At 35.5% G+C, this 17692-nt stretch overlaps 1 protein-coding gene across 5 annotated transcripts; it reads left to right on the forward strand.

Moving 5' to 3' along the window:
* Window positions 1-9722: 9722 nt before the first annotated feature.
* LOC122591082 lies at window positions 9723-17567 on the forward strand. Of its 5 annotated transcripts, none has more exons than XM_043763281.1 (10): window positions 9723-10286; window positions 10652-10840; window positions 11862-11954; window positions 12030-12212; window positions 12386-12488; window positions 12576-12761; window positions 13202-15270; window positions 15824-16064; window positions 16206-16323; window positions 17085-17567. In XM_043763281.1, the coding sequence occupies exons 1-10, from the start codon at window positions 10047-10049 to the stop codon at window positions 17092-17094; spliced, it is 3432 nt and encodes a 1143-aa protein (XP_043619216.1). In that variant the 5' UTR covers window positions 9723-10046; the 3' UTR covers window positions 17095-17567. The 5 variants fall into 5 exon arrangements, 4 of the variants coding, with proteins under 4 accessions (XP_043619216.1, XP_043619215.1, XP_043619214.1 ...); XM_043763280.1 differs by having other exon boundaries at window positions 9724-10286; window positions 15824-16112; XR_006322674.1 differs by having other exon boundaries at window positions 9727-10286; window positions 15824-16323; window positions 17085-17159; window positions 17247-17567.
* Window positions 17568-17692: the final 125 nt, after the last annotated feature.

Below are 17692 nucleotides of genomic sequence, written 5' to 3' on the forward strand. Positions count from 1 at the left end.
GATGAGAGAGAAGCACAGATGAAAATATTGGTAAATCATGTGCAAAAATAATTATTTATGGGTGATACTCATGAATAAAAAAATATAATGGACAACCGTGTACAAATGGAAAAGTATGTTAGTCTTCTTGTGATTAATCCCTAAATAAAATGGAATCTGGTAACTGTGTACAAATAGAAAAGTATGTTAGTCTTCCCGTGATTAATCCCTAAATAAAATGGAATATGGTATTTTGGTGTGGTGCACGCTCATCCGGTGAAATAAAGAGGGAATAAAAAACATGTGGAAACGCCACACGTCAAATTTCTATTGGTTGTGAAATTAATTCCAATTAAGAATACTGCTCTATGGGACTGATGGTGGTTTTCTTTACGTCTTTAAATTTATAAATTGTTGTACAAGTAACTATCTTAAAACACACACACACACTTACGGCAGAGAACCCGGTCAGTTTAGTATAGTCTAGTGATAAGCTACAAGATCGTTCGCAGGGACGCTTTGTACCTAATCTAATAATACGTGTAATTCTAGTGGTTGGGGGTTGTCACGATTTCCCATTAAACTAATTGAATACTGAAAAGTAAATAGAAGCCGCAACCGCTTATTCAGCGAGAGGCTTAGTCTGAAAATGTTTGAAAGAAAGCAAAATAACAGTAATTAAATTAGAATACTTGTTTGGCATCCCTGATCTCGTGGTACGACCAAATACTATCCTACTGGTTTGTTAGACTGTTGAAAACTTAATCACGGCTCAGATTCTCATTAGATTCACTTTGCCTAATTACTAGTGTTGTCGTTAGACTCACACTACCATATAAACAAATTCTCATTAGATTCATTGTTTAAGCTTTATTGACCTAAAGTTTGTGTTACTAATTCATCTTTTAATTACCCGGCTCTTAAGCCATGACCAGATAGTAATTATCTCGGGTGACCACAGTGCTCGTTTACAAGTCAAAGGATCACGTCTGACATTGTTAAGCATCATGTTCTATTCATTCTAATTACTATGGTTCTGGATCCCTCGGTTACAACCATCATAATTAAACTAATATATTCAGATATAGAACCTATAGTAATATGAAGAACTAGTAAAACATGGATCTACAATAAACAGTAAAACACACTCCAACAGATTCTAACAAACACATTAAAACAATAAACGTCTACATGATCACATTGATCCAAACAAGTAATCAGCCTACTAGCCTAACATTATTAATGGAATAACAAAGTCTGAAAAGATGAAAGACATTGTTCAACAAAAGAAAGTAAAATAGAAAAGCTAGATCTAGACCAAGGATGAAGATCGGAAGGCGTTAGAAGCTCAAAAACCTTATGGAAATCTGCAAAGTCGACCTAGGGTTGATAGTGGGCGGCTAGGGCTGTTGAATCGGCTCTCCCTTACAGTTTTGAGGGTTAGTTCGGCTTAAATAGAGAGTAAAGTCAATTGCTGAACTGGGCCGCCCAACGGTGCTGACTGGGCCTGCCAGCGGCGCTGGGTCTAGGTCGTGATGGGCCAGCGGCGCTGGTGGCTCCTTCTGCTGCTCACGCGTCTTTGTTCGGCTCTCGAATCACCTCCTTGTGTCTTGTAATTTCATAGGCTTCCTTCTTGAGTCACTTGATGTCATTTACTCTCTCTCGCATCTTCCGTGAACCTACATAAACATACGATTCATTAAGTACCAATAGTTCCGGAATAATAACTCATTTAGACATCGAAATGAAGCCTTTCAATAGGGGTTTTTTTTATCACAAAATGGACGCTCATCAGGGACCCGCAATGAATTCAATTTAGTTGAAATGAAATGCGCGTGCAACATTTAACCCGTTTAACAGCCGTTAGGTGCTGTAATGCAACTGCTACAATTTTGGTCCTTTTTCCTGACGATCGTTAAATTCAATCGTGTATTCTGTAGTAAAACTGCTGCAAATCTGCTCCGTTTTCTAACAGTACAACCATATAAAATGCTAAAACTCGAACCGCTTCATCTGTATGCTTCTAAATCACAAATATTGATCACCGAATTATCAATTTAGCTCCAAATGACCATGTTTTCTCCAAGTACCTACACAAAACCTTATGCAAGTACTAACCATCCATTTCAACATGATTTATAACTTAAAATGCAAACAAATGAAGCATACGAGTCATTAAAAGATTAAAACTATAATATAAACATGTATATATGAGTTAGCTCTATATTTACACCCGTATCTTTTTTGGCCTTCATGCGGTAGCAAGTGGCTACCATGTCAGCCACGACCATAGCATAACAAATCCTTTCACAACGATGGTCGTCTACGTGGGGTGTGTGGTTCTTAATATCATGAATCACACGTTCCACGGGGGGCAAGTTAGCCATCGAATTAACGTCCAGAGAGTGAGCTGATAAAAATAAAATTGGAAAAGTGTAGTATAGTGTAGTGTTTGAATTAAAACTCTTCTATGCATGCAGTGTACGAAGAGAGGCTATCTTTTCTTTATATAAGCATTTTGTAAACAAAATGTGTAATTTTAGTCCCTTAAATTTCATAATTAAAGTTTTAGTTTGATTTTAAAACGTAATCTCAATTTGATAGAACTTCATTTTCTACCCTTCTACTTTTTAACTCGTTAAACTAGATGTTTTGTAGTCATTTAACTTTACATTTCTTAAGAAATGTGCTATAATTTTTAAATATACTTCATATCATTTTAGGATAGGGTTAAAGCATATTTAACTTTTACATGACCCGTGATTTATGTGAATACTAATATAATATATACATCGTTTATTAGTAAAACTAAATACTAGCTAGTCATTTAACTTCACACTCTTTATTCGAGTCGGCTTTGTAGGGTGCAAAGGGTGCCAATAAGGTAGGCCCACTCTCTTTGTGAGAGCCCATATATTTCTCTATATGTATGTGTGTATGATGTATATGGATATATATTGTATCTATATGTTCATGAAGAAGATGGTAATGTGAACTACTGTAAATACTAATTCAACTTTTACTTGTTAGGACCCTATACTGTTACCAAATGTTCAATTTTCCCCAACACTTTATATAATTTACTACTTCGTTTTTAAATGGTGTACAATAGTTTACGTATCAGGGTAAAGACCAAAAACGTAGGCCATACTTAATTTTGTGGTTAACTAGAAAATGTATGTTATTAATTAATATGTAATCTGTACATTTTATGTTTAAGTATTTTTATAAATAATATTCAATTTGTTACTTTAATAATTATATTGAAAGAAATATACTATAAAACTTAAATCGATATTTTATTTTATAATTACTTGTTTATTATAAAAAAAAATTGTCACAACACATATTTGCTTAAAAAAGTTGTAAACTATCTTTATTAGGGCTGAAAAACTGCTCTCTTTAGGGTTTGAGGGATATTGTTCTATTTATAAGGTTGTAAGTCAGTTCTGGTCGCGGGGCTCCCAGCGGCGCTGGTTGCCTTTTGTAACACACCAACGACATTGGTTCTTCCCGTGACTCCATATTTTCTTCGTTTGACTTTCGTTTTGCCTTCTTGTGCCTTGTAAAGTCCATTGGCCTATAAAGTGAGTTGATAGATGACATTTGCCCTCGTTCACATCTTTTGTGAACTTGCGTTAATATTTAATCCCATTAAGTACTAGAAATTCACATTTACAAACTCATTTAGACATTTAATTGCGGCTTAGTGCTGGGGGAAATAATCACAAAATAAATGTTCATCAGCATTCAAGTTCGTGATATTTAACTTCATTAAAAAGTGACTTTTTAGTAGAAGAAAGGATATGGTTTGTGGTTAGAAAGTAGAGGTAGAGATACCGAGTGATTTACTTATGACGAAATTTGACCTTAAAATAGCCAAAAAATTAAACAACATCGATATAGTAACCAAACTATCCCAAATCAATAGCGAAACAACCCGCTATCATAAAACTGTGTTAGGTCCCGTTGACCCTAGTCAATCGAGATATGTACGAACACGGGTGTGCGGAATCCACTTGAATCCATTCTTGAGGCTTTTAATATAATCACACACATATATATAATAAGAACAAGAGATAGACAATAATAATTCATTTGTTATTTCAGTCATATGATTACAATTCATATTGATTACATCAAAACATAAACGAATTACAACCTATCAAGATGACTCTAATAACAATGAATAATATGGTGGACTTACGGACCGAGGTTTGCGCATACCTCAGCCTGCGGTGAATGAAATCTGTCTAGACTCAAATCGTTAACTGAAACCCTAGACCTATCAAACACATATATACTGACACATAATAAGATCTGGGCTTGGGATTCAAGGACGTGTACTACATGTCACATATACTATAATATCATTTTATAGAGATTAATGTAGTATACACATCATCTTATACAAAATGTCTCATACACAATATAGTACAGACAATACATGTCACGTATACTATAATATCATCCCATAGAGATTAATGTAGCATACGCATCATCTTATACACAGTGTCTCATACACAACGTGGTACATCAACCTTTTAACTTGAATTGCATTGCAGCGGACAATAATAATAGGTGCACGAAAACTGCACCAACACTAGGTCAAGCATAAACACGGTTCAACAACTATAAGCAAATAATATCACTACATAGACATGATCACATTAACCAGGCAGATGCATAACTATCTAGCTACTCATAGCAAAACTAATAACACTAACCATTATTAAAATAGATAAATCCATAATAGTAATTGTCAAACAAACAAGTCTTGCAATAGTATCTAACAATAATAATAAAAGTAAATGAAAGATCAAACTAATAACAGGGAAATCAAAGTCACGCAGTCCGTATCCTTCTTGGTCGCTCCTTCGAATTAACACCACGAACCTTAATTAATTTGACCTAGTGATTGTTGTTGTAGAGAATTTAAGCTCGGTCTTCCGGAAGATATGAAGGTATTATTAGGGTTTAGATCTGATGAAAGTGGTTGATGATTATGATGATGTTAAGGATTGATGATTGATTATATGTGTGATATGGAGGTGTAAGGAAAGTTTAGATACGGTGAAAATGCCCTGTAAACGACCCACAAGTCGTCTGGAAGAAGTATGTCTTGGCTCTTAGGGTTTAGGGGGTATTTATAGGTTTTCGGACTAAACCCTAGTTGAACCGACTTTCCCAGCGGCAAGGTGTCCCAATGGCGCTCATGCACTCCCGGCGGCGCTGGTAAGCTCCGGGATCACTTCCAGCGGTGCTAGAGAGAAATGAACAACGTTGGAGGCTTCAGGGTCTACATGGAAGTTGTAGGTCTTTCTCTCGCCTTTCCGTGGATAGCTTACTCATTAGAAACGGAGTCCGTATGAAGAAGTTATGCCCAAAATACTAACACGTGGTCGTATGCTTCATGTCGGCCTCAAATTCTTCATGATCCGCTTGCTAGTCTTTGTCCAAAAGTCTTGTGGCTTTGTGTTAAGTTGAGTAAATACATTTGCTTTCACTTGCACGCCTTGTGAACCTATCATAACATGACATCCAGTTAAGTACCAAAAGTTCACATTTCTTAACTCATTTAAGCACCAAAACACGACCTAATGATATGGGAAATAATCACAAAATGGACGCACATCAGCTGGCGCGTTAAATGAGTTGTTGGGTTTATCTCAGGTCCTACGAGTTGGTGGGTTGACAGGTTGACGAATTAGTTTCACTTCGAATGGGCTATGAGTTGTGGGTCAAATGAATTAGTGGGTCGACCTATTAAATAACATTATTTAAATTTAAATTTTTGGGTTAAGGGGTTGACCTATTAACCCGAAAGGTCAACCCGACCCTAAAAATTCAAGTTGGCAGGTTACTGAGTCCATATTTCACAATCCTAACCTAGATTTCCGTTCAGCTTCAAGTCGAATTTCAGATAAGGTCAACTATTGACAATCTTAGAATATATCAAACCGACTTCATATATGTTATAAGTGTATAAGATTTAAGACTTTATTTTAACATTATGCTCGATTTCATAATAAACTTTATTGTTAGATAACACCCTTTTAAGTTTATTTGGTAACCTGGTCACCGACAGGATATTAATCTAGTTATTTGTGAGTGATACAAGTACTATCCTATCATTTGTCCAATTTTTTCCTACAAAATAACCATTTACTATATAACATTGGTCGAATTTCAGCTTGCTTGGTTTTTTTTTTTTTAATTCGTCTTTTTACTTTTTGTCACATAACATTAATTCTCTTACTTTTGTGTCACACCCCGACTAAGGCAGAAAACTCGGGGTGCAAGATAAAGCACACACGCACATGGATGTTACACTCGGTGCAAGATAAAGCACTCGGGGTGAGTTTGTAGGTTTGAAAACATGATTGTATGCTTGAAATCCTCATTTGAATCACAAATAATTTACTTGAATAACCACTTGAAAACATTAATAGATTGATAGAATAAGTTTTATGCCGTTAATAGAATACGTGAATAACATTAGTATGATGTGGTTATAGACCTACTTATGATACATAAAGCATGAATACATATAAGCGTGCCCTTACAGTCGACATGGCTAGAATGAATACAAGTATGAAGCCGCTTACGGTCCTAGACCTGGCTAAGTGAATCCCAATATGAAGCCGCTTACGGTCATAGACCTGGCTAATTAAATACTAAAGTGAAACCGCTTACGATCACAGACCTGGCCAAATGAATACCAATATGAAGCCGCTTACGGTCATAGACATGACCTGGCTATAATGTATATCAATATCGAACAGTAGTCTAATAGCCATCGAATAGCAATGAAAACAATTTACGAAATAAATGAAACACATTTTGTATTCCTTTCACCCCAAAACGTAAGTAAAAAGGGGCTACAAAAACTCACCTGACAGCTAGCAACAACTTTAAGCTACACAAGATGTTAGAAAGCAAGTAACCGGTATGCAATCAATCTGTTACAAGTTATCACAACTAAGTATGTATTCATTATAGAAAAGTGTGCTCATAACGTGCCACCAAATGTTAACTAAGTTGTCCCAAAGCGCTCAAGTTTGACTTTGACTAAAATTTACAAGTTTGACTAATGTTGACCAATTTACGAGTTTGACTAAGTTGACCAAAGTTGACTAAAATTGACTAAATCAAGGTAGTAATCAAAATCCGAAGTCTCAATTGAAAGTTGGGTTCTTAAATTGAATTCGGGGTCTTATTTGAGATTTGGGGTCTTATTTCACTAAAGGACAAAATTGAAATTGAGAGGCTAAAATAAGATGCTAAATTGAGAGGCTAAAGTAAGAGGCTAGTGATCTGGGTTAGTATTTCACTAAAAGACAAAATGAAATTGAGAGGCTAAATTGAGAGGCTAAAATAAGAGGCCAAATTGGAAATAAGAGGCTAAATTGAAAATAAGAGGCTAAGTTGGATGAAAATAAGAGGCTAAATTGGAAATAAGAGGTCGTAAATTGAAAATAAGAGGCTAAATTGGAAATGCGAGGTCGTAAATTGAAAATAAGAGGCTAAATTGGAAATGCGAGGTCGCAAATCGATGGTGTAGCAAACTGGCTGTTCTTCCCCAAAATTCATTCTAGAAAACCCTAATCGTTTATTTCGATCTAAAAGGTGTTTTTAATATCAGATTGTACTTTTAGACTCCCTAAAATGATGGGAAAACAATCCTAAAGTCGGAAACTCGAAAACGGTCTTAAACCCGTAAACCCATTTGAACAAAGTTTATAAAAAAGTGTACAAAAATTCTTATATCTTAAGATTTTGTTAACGAAATCATACGAAACTTTGACAAAAGATGTAGTATACGATTCCAAACATTTTGGACGTAAAAAGTTCAATACTTGGTGGGTGTAGTGTGTGTATTAAAAGAAAAACCGAAAAATACCAAAAGAAGAGCATAAAAAGGTTTTTGATTTTATACCTTAAATCTGTAAAATAGATGTTTGTGATGATGTTTAGGACGTAAAAACACTGTTATTGAAACTAAATCTAAACAAAATAAGGTTTGATTTTCATAAAACTTGTTGATTTTGGGGTAGTAAAGTGAGGTAGTAAAGATTGGGTAGTAAGGGAAAATGGGGTAGTAAAGGTGTGTGTGTGTTTTTGCTAGGAGACTAAGGTGGTGGAAAAATGAGAGTGTGAGGAAAATAAGACTATTTATATGTAGGGTAAGATAGAAAGGTTCCATGCTAACACACGAATACGATGCCAGACATAAAATACGAGGCCACGCAATTACGACGCTACATTAAAAATTACGAGGTCGTTTTTGTAATACGAGTTCAATTTGAAATACGATGCGACTCACAAATACGAGGTCGCATTTTCATGTTTAAAATTTTATTTTGACTTAAAAGTTTTCGTGGTCAACTCACGAGTGTTACATTTTGGCTCGAAAGTTTTGTTTTATTTAGTTTTTAAACTTTTATCTTTCTAACTTTTGCTACGAAAATTTCATTCTCTTTATCTTTTATCAATTAAATTTACAAAAGTTTCCACCCTTTTACTTTTTGCTACATCGGTTTCGTTTGTTTTACTTTTCGCACGAAAGTTTTGTTTTATTACTTTTTATATTTTTATTTTTTTAACTTTTGTCACGAAAGTTTCATTATCTCACTTTTCACCACATAACTTTTGTTTTTTTTTTAACTTTTGTCAACTACACGAAACTTTTAACCTTTTTACTTTTTGTAACAAAATTTTATTACTTTTATTTTTGGCACGAAAATTTTGTTTTACTTAGTTTTTAAACTTTCATTTTTCTTACATTTGACACGAAAGTTTCATTCTTTTTACTTTTTATCACATAAATTTACTAAAGTTTTCGCCCTTTTACTTTTGCCACATCACTTTCGCTTATTTTAGTTTTCGCACGAAAGTTTTGTTTTATTTACTTTTTATACTTTTATTTTTCTAATTTTTGTCACGAAAGTTTCGTTATCTTACTTTTCACCATATAACTTTTGTTTTCTTAATTTTCGTCAAACTTTTTCCATTTCTAGCACGAAACTTTTAACCTTTTTACTTTTTGTCGCATAACTTTATTTCTTTTACTTTTCACACGAAAGTTTGAGTCTCTTTACCTTTTATCACATAAATTTCTTAATTACCATGAGTTGTAAATTTCAGGTGTCGTTATTTTTTTTGGGGCAGCGCCCAAATATTGTGAGATGACCGGTGTTTTTTTTTGTCTTTCTACTTTTATCGCGCATCCACAATTATTACAGTCCGTAAACGCAGACGTTGAATCTCATCGTTTAAATTTAAACACAAACTCTCCGACTTTTCTTTTTATATCAATTACTTATTATTACTTAAAATTAAATTAAATCTCTCCAATTTCTTCAAAAATAATAAATAAATAAAATTCAAAACCCCCCACAAATATTCAAGAGAGATTTATTTAATAAATACTCGTAATTATAATTATAATTATATTATTAAAAATATATATATATCTATATCTCAATCCGATTCCCCCAATCCCCTTTTCTTTTCCCCAACAATCAATCAATTCTTAATTTTTCATTCCCAATTTTGTTAAACTTTTTTCCTTCAAATTCACCCAGATTGTTTTTATTTGTATCAATATTAATTAATCTTCAATTATATATATATATATACACACATCTATCTATAGTGTTAGGGTTTTGTTGACAATCTTATTCACCGATTTTTATGATCAGATATTTTTCAACTTTTTTTTTAATTAGTTAGTTTTAAATTAGGGTTTGTTTTTTAGGGTTCTCGAAATTTATAAAAAAGGAACCTTTATTATTTATTTCTCTAATGTGGGTCATAATTTTAGCGCCGCAATTGTTTACACTTTGTCGTATATAATCATCATTGGTCTCACCTTTTTAGTGAGATTTTATATGTGTATGTAATATACATAGGCATATATGTATGTATGTATGTTTGTTTTAGGATATTTAAGTGAATCTTTAGTTGGGACAGAAAAAAGTTCGCATTTTTCTGAGATAGTAAGAAGCTGGGCTATTGGGATTTAGTGTTGTTGTGAAAGTAGTATTTTTGTTAAATAGTTGTGTATGGGCGAGATCGAGGGATGGTCACAGATGGGTGGTGGTGGGCGTTTGTTGTTGCCGAATGGGCTATTGCCCAATGCTGGTCCATTGATAGAGAGTTTAGATTCAGATAGATGGTTAAAGGCTGAGGAGAGAACGGCCGAGCTTATTACTCGTATACAACCAAATCAGCCGTCTGAAGAGCGTAGAAATGCTGTTGCTGATTACGTGCAACGGCTTATTATGAAGTGTTTTCCCTGTCAGGTTTTTTTCTTTTTCCTTGATGACTTTGTAATGGTTTGTAACTTTGTACATTGACGTGTTCCTAGTTATGTTAGTCTAGGAACTGTATGCTATGTGTTGAATTCGAATGTGTTGTAGATGTTGAACATGGTTTTAAGAACTAAGAAGGCTTGATGGTAAGCAGTTATGAAAAACATAGTAGAATAGAGGCTCTATTTACTTGAAGAGCATGTAACTAAAGGGATGTTCCGACACATGTATGAAGTTATGAACTCATTAAGTAGTGTTTGGCATGAAGTAATTATGATTTAGTTTTCCTATTATTGAGGGTCAAAGTAGTTCTGATTCTTCATCTCCCCTTTGGTATTTTCTTTTGTGGTTTGTAGGTTTTTACATTTGGGTCGGTACCTCTTAAAACGTATCTACCTGATGGGGATATCGACTTAACTGCCTTCAGCAACAATCCAAACTTGAAAGATTCATGGGCTAGAGAAGTTTGTGATTTGTTAGAGACAGAGGAGAAGAATGAGAATGCAGAATTTCATGTTACGGAAGTGCAATATATTCAAGCAGAAGTACGTTTATTCTTCATTATTTTTTGTTTATTGTTATACCGTCCCCCCAATTACCTATATGGTTGTGATTATCATACTCTCTTGATAGCTGGAATATGGTGTCGTGATCCCTTGATACCATATCATCGCTTTCTGTCTAAGTCTTACGCATGCCTTGGTATTTGAATTTCCATCAACGACAAGCTGTTTTATATTGTGCAAACGCTGGTTTGTAGCGGATTGGATTACAAGCTTATATATGACTTAAAACCTGCTCAACTTCTATTTTTCTCTTTTGTATTGTTATCTGTGAAATTCACTATTCTCTTATAGCTTATTTATGACATTTGAAATCCACTTACTCTAAGATGAGAAGTTTTACTTTTACATTTATTGACCCCCACCAATATTGGCCTTGTACCAAGCGGCCTGTGGTACTCAGTTGCGACCCACATTTAATAATGTACTAATATTACAGGACCATGGTAGGTGTTAGGAGAAGTAAGTCTAGGGTAATTTTAACATGAGCGGTAGCTGTGAAAGAAACGTCATAGATTGGGATAGAGGTGGTCGTTGGCTCATTTCAATCCAATAATGAAAAGATGGATCAATTTGAGTTGTAATTGATAAACAGGCAATATGGTTAGAACCATATAGTTCAGCTAAAAAATTAGTGGTCCAAACTCATCCAATGGTTGAAAGTTGCCCAAACTGTAGTTAACTGCTGACGACATCCGAAATTTCCCGATGAATTAAGTGGGTCATTGTTCTAATAAACATATTTTATGATCATATTATGTATGAGAACTAGTTGTAAAGTTTCCATTATGGACAAAGAAATGTTGGCAGATCGATCGAATCTGTTTTGACTTGGCCTTAAAGTTTACCTGCTGGCTGCTTCTATGCAAAACAGTTGACCCATTACTCGACCTGCACGACCCCACTAGTTTGTTGCTAAGGAGCTTTTCAGTCTCTTTTCGTGATTTATTGTCATAGATATTGATTGGTATTGGCATAATGGCATGTGTTGATAAAATTGTAGGTGAAGATTATAAAGTGTCTCGTGGAGAATATTGTGGTAGATATTTCCTTTAATCAGCTCGGAGGACTTTGTACACTTTGCTTTCTAGAGGAGGTTAGTGTGATGCTTTCACATATAGTTTTATGTTTCATTTTATAGGTTTTTTATTGAATTATATTGCTGGTGCAGGTTGACAATCTGATAAACCAGAATCATTTGTTTAAGCGTAGCATTATATTGATTAAAGCTTGGTGTTACTACGAGAGTCGTATTCTTGGTGCTCATCATGGACTTATATCAACTTATGCCCTTGAGACCTTGGTTCTTTACATATTCCATGTCTTCAACAATTCCTTTACGGGTCCTCTTGAGGTTGTCACCTTGACAAATATATTTTTATTTTTTGGGATGATTTTTGTGACTTGATAAAAAAAACAAATAGTTGGAATAATCAGTTCATACAAGCTTGGGATGGTTGAGCAGTTTCTTGTTTTTTGATTATTTTTTAATTAATATAATTATGAATGTTGCCATTTCACGTTCAGGTGCTTTATCGTTTTCTAGAGTTCTTCAGTAATTTTGATTGGGACAACTTCTGTGTTAGCTTGTGGGGTCCTGTACCCATAAATTCACTTCCAGATGTAACTGGTAATATTTGTTAACAATTTTCTTCTCGAAAGTAGACTGATTATTTTGTATCTTCAAATGATGGTTATTCTTTTTGCAACACTGCAGCGGAACCACCTCGGAAGGACAGTGGAGACTTGTTGCTTAACAAAGTGTTTCTTGATGCTTGTAGCTCTGTCTATGCTGTCTTTCCAGCTGGTCAGGATAATCAAGGCCAACCTTTTCTTTCCAAATATTTTAACGTTATTGATCCACTGCGTGTGAGTAACAATCTTGGACGAAGTGTCAGTAAAGGTATATATTTATTGCTATATTATTGATATATATGGAAAACAAACTGATTTACCTTTTTTTTTTTAAATACATATTGCTTCTTTCTTTATCACAAAATGCAAGCGAATTTCAGTTACATTATATGTGGCCTCTATTTTTACCAACCCCGACTACTTTAAGTTTTAATAATCAGTGTTGAGTGTTTGACAAAAAGTGACCAAGGTTCTGATAATTCAGGGTTGAATGTTTCAACTTGAAACAATCAGACCCTAAGAAGCGAGTAAGTTTGGATAAACTAAAAAGTCCCTAACTATGTTTAGCTTTAAATGACTGATTTTCTGATTTTAATTCTTCAAACAAGGTTATTACTCTGATGTGTGAGGTTCTGGGAGTAATTATCATTTTATTCGTATGTGTGATTTATTAGTTATCGCTTAGTTTTTCTATTATCATGTTTCCAGGTAACTTTTTCAGAATACGTAGTGCTTTTGCGTATGGGGCCGATAGGCTGGCAAGATTACTTGATTGCCCAAAGGAAAATCTCGTTGCGGAAGTAAATCAGTTTTTCACCAACACATGGGACCGCCATGGGAATGGTAATCGTCCTGATGTACCAGTTACCAATTCATTGACTTTTAAACTGTCAACTGATGCTCCAGTTAGGGATTCGAGTGGCAAGAAGTTAGAGACTGACCATACTCATTCTAGCAATTATCAGTCAAGTTCACCCAAAACTAACGTTGTCACTGCAGTTCATGCTAACAAAAATCAACGGAACTTGAAATTGGGCCAGTTGGTCAATGACATTCAAAGGTCTCCATTTGCTAGAACACGATCGAGCCCTGAACTAACCGATACATATAAATATGTTCCTTTTCAAGAGACCCGTAACAAACTGCCCGAAACTGAAAAAAATCGCAATAGGAGGAAAAATGTTGAAGCTGATAGCGAGAAAAATGAGCCTTCATCGTTATCCCATGCTCAACCTCATCAAAGTTTTGAGCCTACAATTGAATCAAATATGTATCATCGTGAAGATATGCATCAAAAGGAGCAAGATCTTGTGAACATGATGGCATCTTATACATTTCATGGGTTCAACGGGCCAGTAAATTTAGCATCGGGTCATTTACCTTTCCCAATGTCTCCATCTTTTCTATCTTCATTAGGATACACACAAAGAAATATGGCCGGAATGATTCCCACAAATATGCCTTTTATTGATCCTCAATTCTCAGGTATGCAGTTTCCTCACAGTTTGTTTCCTCATTACTTTTCGGGGGTTGGAATGAACTCAAATTCTGAAGATTTGGTTGATCCTCTTAACGAAAATAATGTCAGTAGTATGGAAATGAAGTCCGGTGATGATAATAATCACGACTTGTGGCGTGAACCTGATCGTGTGAACCCGGAATTTGTTCCACAAGATGATGTAAAATCTCAATCATCTTCTACTGGAATGAATTACGTGCCACCACCTCGTCGTGTTGGTGGTTCTGGCGGGCTGGTGAGAAGTCAACAAAGGAATAACAAGGATAAACGTGACCGATTGCAAGACAATCTTCATTCGGATCATTCCCAATATCAAGAATTTAAAGTAAATGATGCTTATTTAGATGAACGAGCCTCGAGTTCAAGATTCTCGTCTGCTGCTCATAGTAATTCCCTAAGAAGTAAAACATCTTCTGAGAGTTCGTGGGATGAAACATCAACAGTCAACAAGTCAACGAAGGAAAAACGAGGTAAGAAAACAGCTAACATCTATACGGAGTCTGAGGATGATGATCAGGACTGGGTCCCGGTCACACCGATGAATTTGGGTTCTGAGTTGGTACCGAACCAACTCAAACAAGTTCTGCCAAGGCCAAACAGGAATAATACGGAACCAGCTCAAACAAGTGGTTCAGGTTCCGTTATCCCGATGGCTCCAATGATTATTGGGTCTAATCCAAGACAACGCTTGGACAATTCTGGGGGACCGCCCTTGACCTTTTATCCCACCGGGCCACCTGTTCCATTCTTTACGATGCTTCCGTTTTATAACGTTCCATCAGAAAATGGATCATCAGCTGCACCAGCTAGCCATGTTGAGAGTGCTGAGAATGGTGATATTGGTCAAAGTTTTCATCCTGAAGGAGTTGAGCAATCAGAGGACTTCAGTTTGCGAGGGGCAACTGCTGGTGAGTCACCAGATGAATCCAACTCTGATATTCTAAATAGTGATTTTGCTAGCCATTGGCAGAATCTACAGTTTGGTCGGTTTTGCCAGAGTCCACGTCAAAATGGGCCCAATGTATATCCATCACCCGTTATGGTACCGCCAGCTTATTTACAGGGTCGTGTCCCTTGGGATGGGCCTGGAAGACCACTGCCCAACATGAACCTTGTCACACAGCTCATGAATTATGGACCACGTCTCGTTCCTGTTGCACCTCTTCAGTCTGTTCCCAATAGACCTAATGTTTATCAGCAATATGTGGAAGATATGCCAAGATATCGTAGTGGTACTGGCACGTATCTGCCAAACCTTGTAAGAAGTTTCTCTGCACATCTCTTTGTGTAGGAGTATTGTAATTAAATAGTTCATATTAGTAAACAATCTCATATATTTATGATCTTTAAGAGTGAAGATGTTTTTGTCAAATGTTTTGAAATTAAAACCAATCGGGAAATAATTTCATTGATCGAAAATGCTGTATTGATTTATATCTCAACCACTCTCCGTTCCAAAAATTTCACACGTTATTATTATATAGAAAGTTTTTTAGTTAGGGTTATCTTATTTTATGTTGCTGAAGAGTATTTTAGTTATTTCAAAAACAGCGAAGTATTCTACTTCCGTTATTTGCCAAGTATGGAGTTCTTTATTTCTTACACTTTCGATTAATAAACATTATTTCTTTGGTATTCTCATCTATTTTACATAGCCAAACTGAAAGGTGATTTAATTCTGAAGTGTGATCTGTTTTATTGCGTATATTTTGATGATCTTGTTACTTTATATCTTTTCTATTGTTGTTCTATAGCATTTATTGCTATTTGGTGTTCGGTCTAGTAATTTTTTCTCCTTGCTCTTGTTTCAGAAGGTTGGTGTTAAGGATCGTCCTCGCAGAGGGAACTATAACTATGATAGAAGTGATAATCATGGTGAAAGAGAAGGCAACTGGAACGTTAATTCAAAATCACGTGGTTCTGGCCGTAACCATAGTCGTAATCAAATTGATAAATCAACCACCCGTTTGGGTTCTAGCGGGAGTCGGTCATTGAATTCACAGAGATATGATTCCATTTCAAGTCAAAATGGTCCTGGCAATGTTACTTATGGTATGTATCCTTTGCCAGCTTCTGGAGTCCCGCCGATTGGGTCAAACGGTACTGCTGTTGTGATGGTATATCCATTTGAGCAAAATGGCGGTTTTGCTTCGCAGAATGAGCAGTTTGAGTTTGGTTCTTTCGGATCTGCAGGTTTTCCTGGTAAGAATGAGCAGTCACCAAGGAGTGAGGGAGGTCGTGAACATAGGATACATGGGGCATCTGTTCAGCGGTCTTCACCAGATCAACCGTCGTCACCCCATCATCAAAGGTAATTTTCATTAAATACTACCCTCAGAATTGTTGGTGGTTAGAAATTTGTCATGCTGTTCTGACACAAACCAAATGCCTGTCTTTCTTTTTACTGTTTTTTACATCTGAGGCTTATTATCTGTGCAACATGTCAATGAATCAATCTTAAAAAAAAAATTTACGTAACAAATAAGCATGGCCCCTTGAGTTATGCACAATTCTTTTGGGGAACTAAACAGATTTCCTTCTGTTTATTTTTCATAGATTTCAATAGTTTCTGTAAATATATTTTGCTAATTTCCATTCATGCATGGAAGTAACAAGCACTGCTATGATGCTATCTACTTTTTACTACATCACTCCAAAATACTGTAATGTTGCCAACTGTTAGCTTCAGTTTTTTTTATTTTCATGTAATATGGCTCTTTTTCAACATGGTATATGCTTAGCAGTTATCTGATATGGACATATGGTCACTATGAGCTTTTTCTTTAAAGCTTATCATATTGTATATTGATACTTCGTCCATAAAATGAAAGCTGCATCTTTTTTCCATATGAAGTATTTTGAGGGGTTTTTTACTTATTTCCATTGAAGAGGCATTTTAGTCTTTAGATATCTGATAGATAGTGCGAATCATTTTCATTTACATGTCTAGTCAATTGCTATGAAGGTTTGCACAGGGAATTATTGTCCAATTATGCCTTCTATTGAATACCATATAGATAGCCAAAGTTTCTTGTACGCGGAACTTGAAGTTTCTCAACTGTTTTTCCACAGGAGAGTATAATTTTCTTTACACCACCTGTTGCTCAAAATCGTTCACCGGACAAGACACATTTAGATTCACAAAAGGTGAGTTATCGGAAGTTTACAAAGAAGCGGCTCCTGATATTTGTGAAAGGGCCATCTGTACTCACTGGTCAGTTGTGCAAATTTTAGGTTGTAGCTTGTGGTCTAGCAAGCACGCTGTGGTTTTATGTAAAAGTATGCTCAAGGGAGGTTGCCATGTGGAAGAGATTTCTTGTTCTTGTTGTCCGTTATCGACTTACAGGGGCGACCTCGGCAAAATATGTAGCTTTAACTCAATTACAACTTTCTGGGATGTAGAACTTTGTAGGGCTCTACCTGGTTTTACAATTGTTACCCCATGTTTTCTACTGATGATGGTTAGGGTTTTTAGTACAGAAAAACACGTACCAATTTCCATGGACCTTTTGTCATGTAGCATTTATAATTAATGATATGATAGAATTTACGTCATGTGTCTTTCAATTTACAATTGTCTTTCAGATAGACCTTTTGCCATTGTAATAAGCCAAAAAAAAAGAGCAGCATGTTGTGACCTCGTACGTATGCCCATTTGCAGAGTCTTGTAATTTTGTATA

The sequence above is a fragment of the Erigeron canadensis genome, chromosome 3, assembly GCF_010389155.1.
Source record: "Erigeron canadensis isolate Cc75 chromosome 3, C_canadensis_v1, whole genome shotgun sequence".
Classification (NCBI taxonomy): Eukaryota; Viridiplantae; Streptophyta; class Magnoliopsida; order Asterales; family Asteraceae; genus Erigeron; species Erigeron canadensis.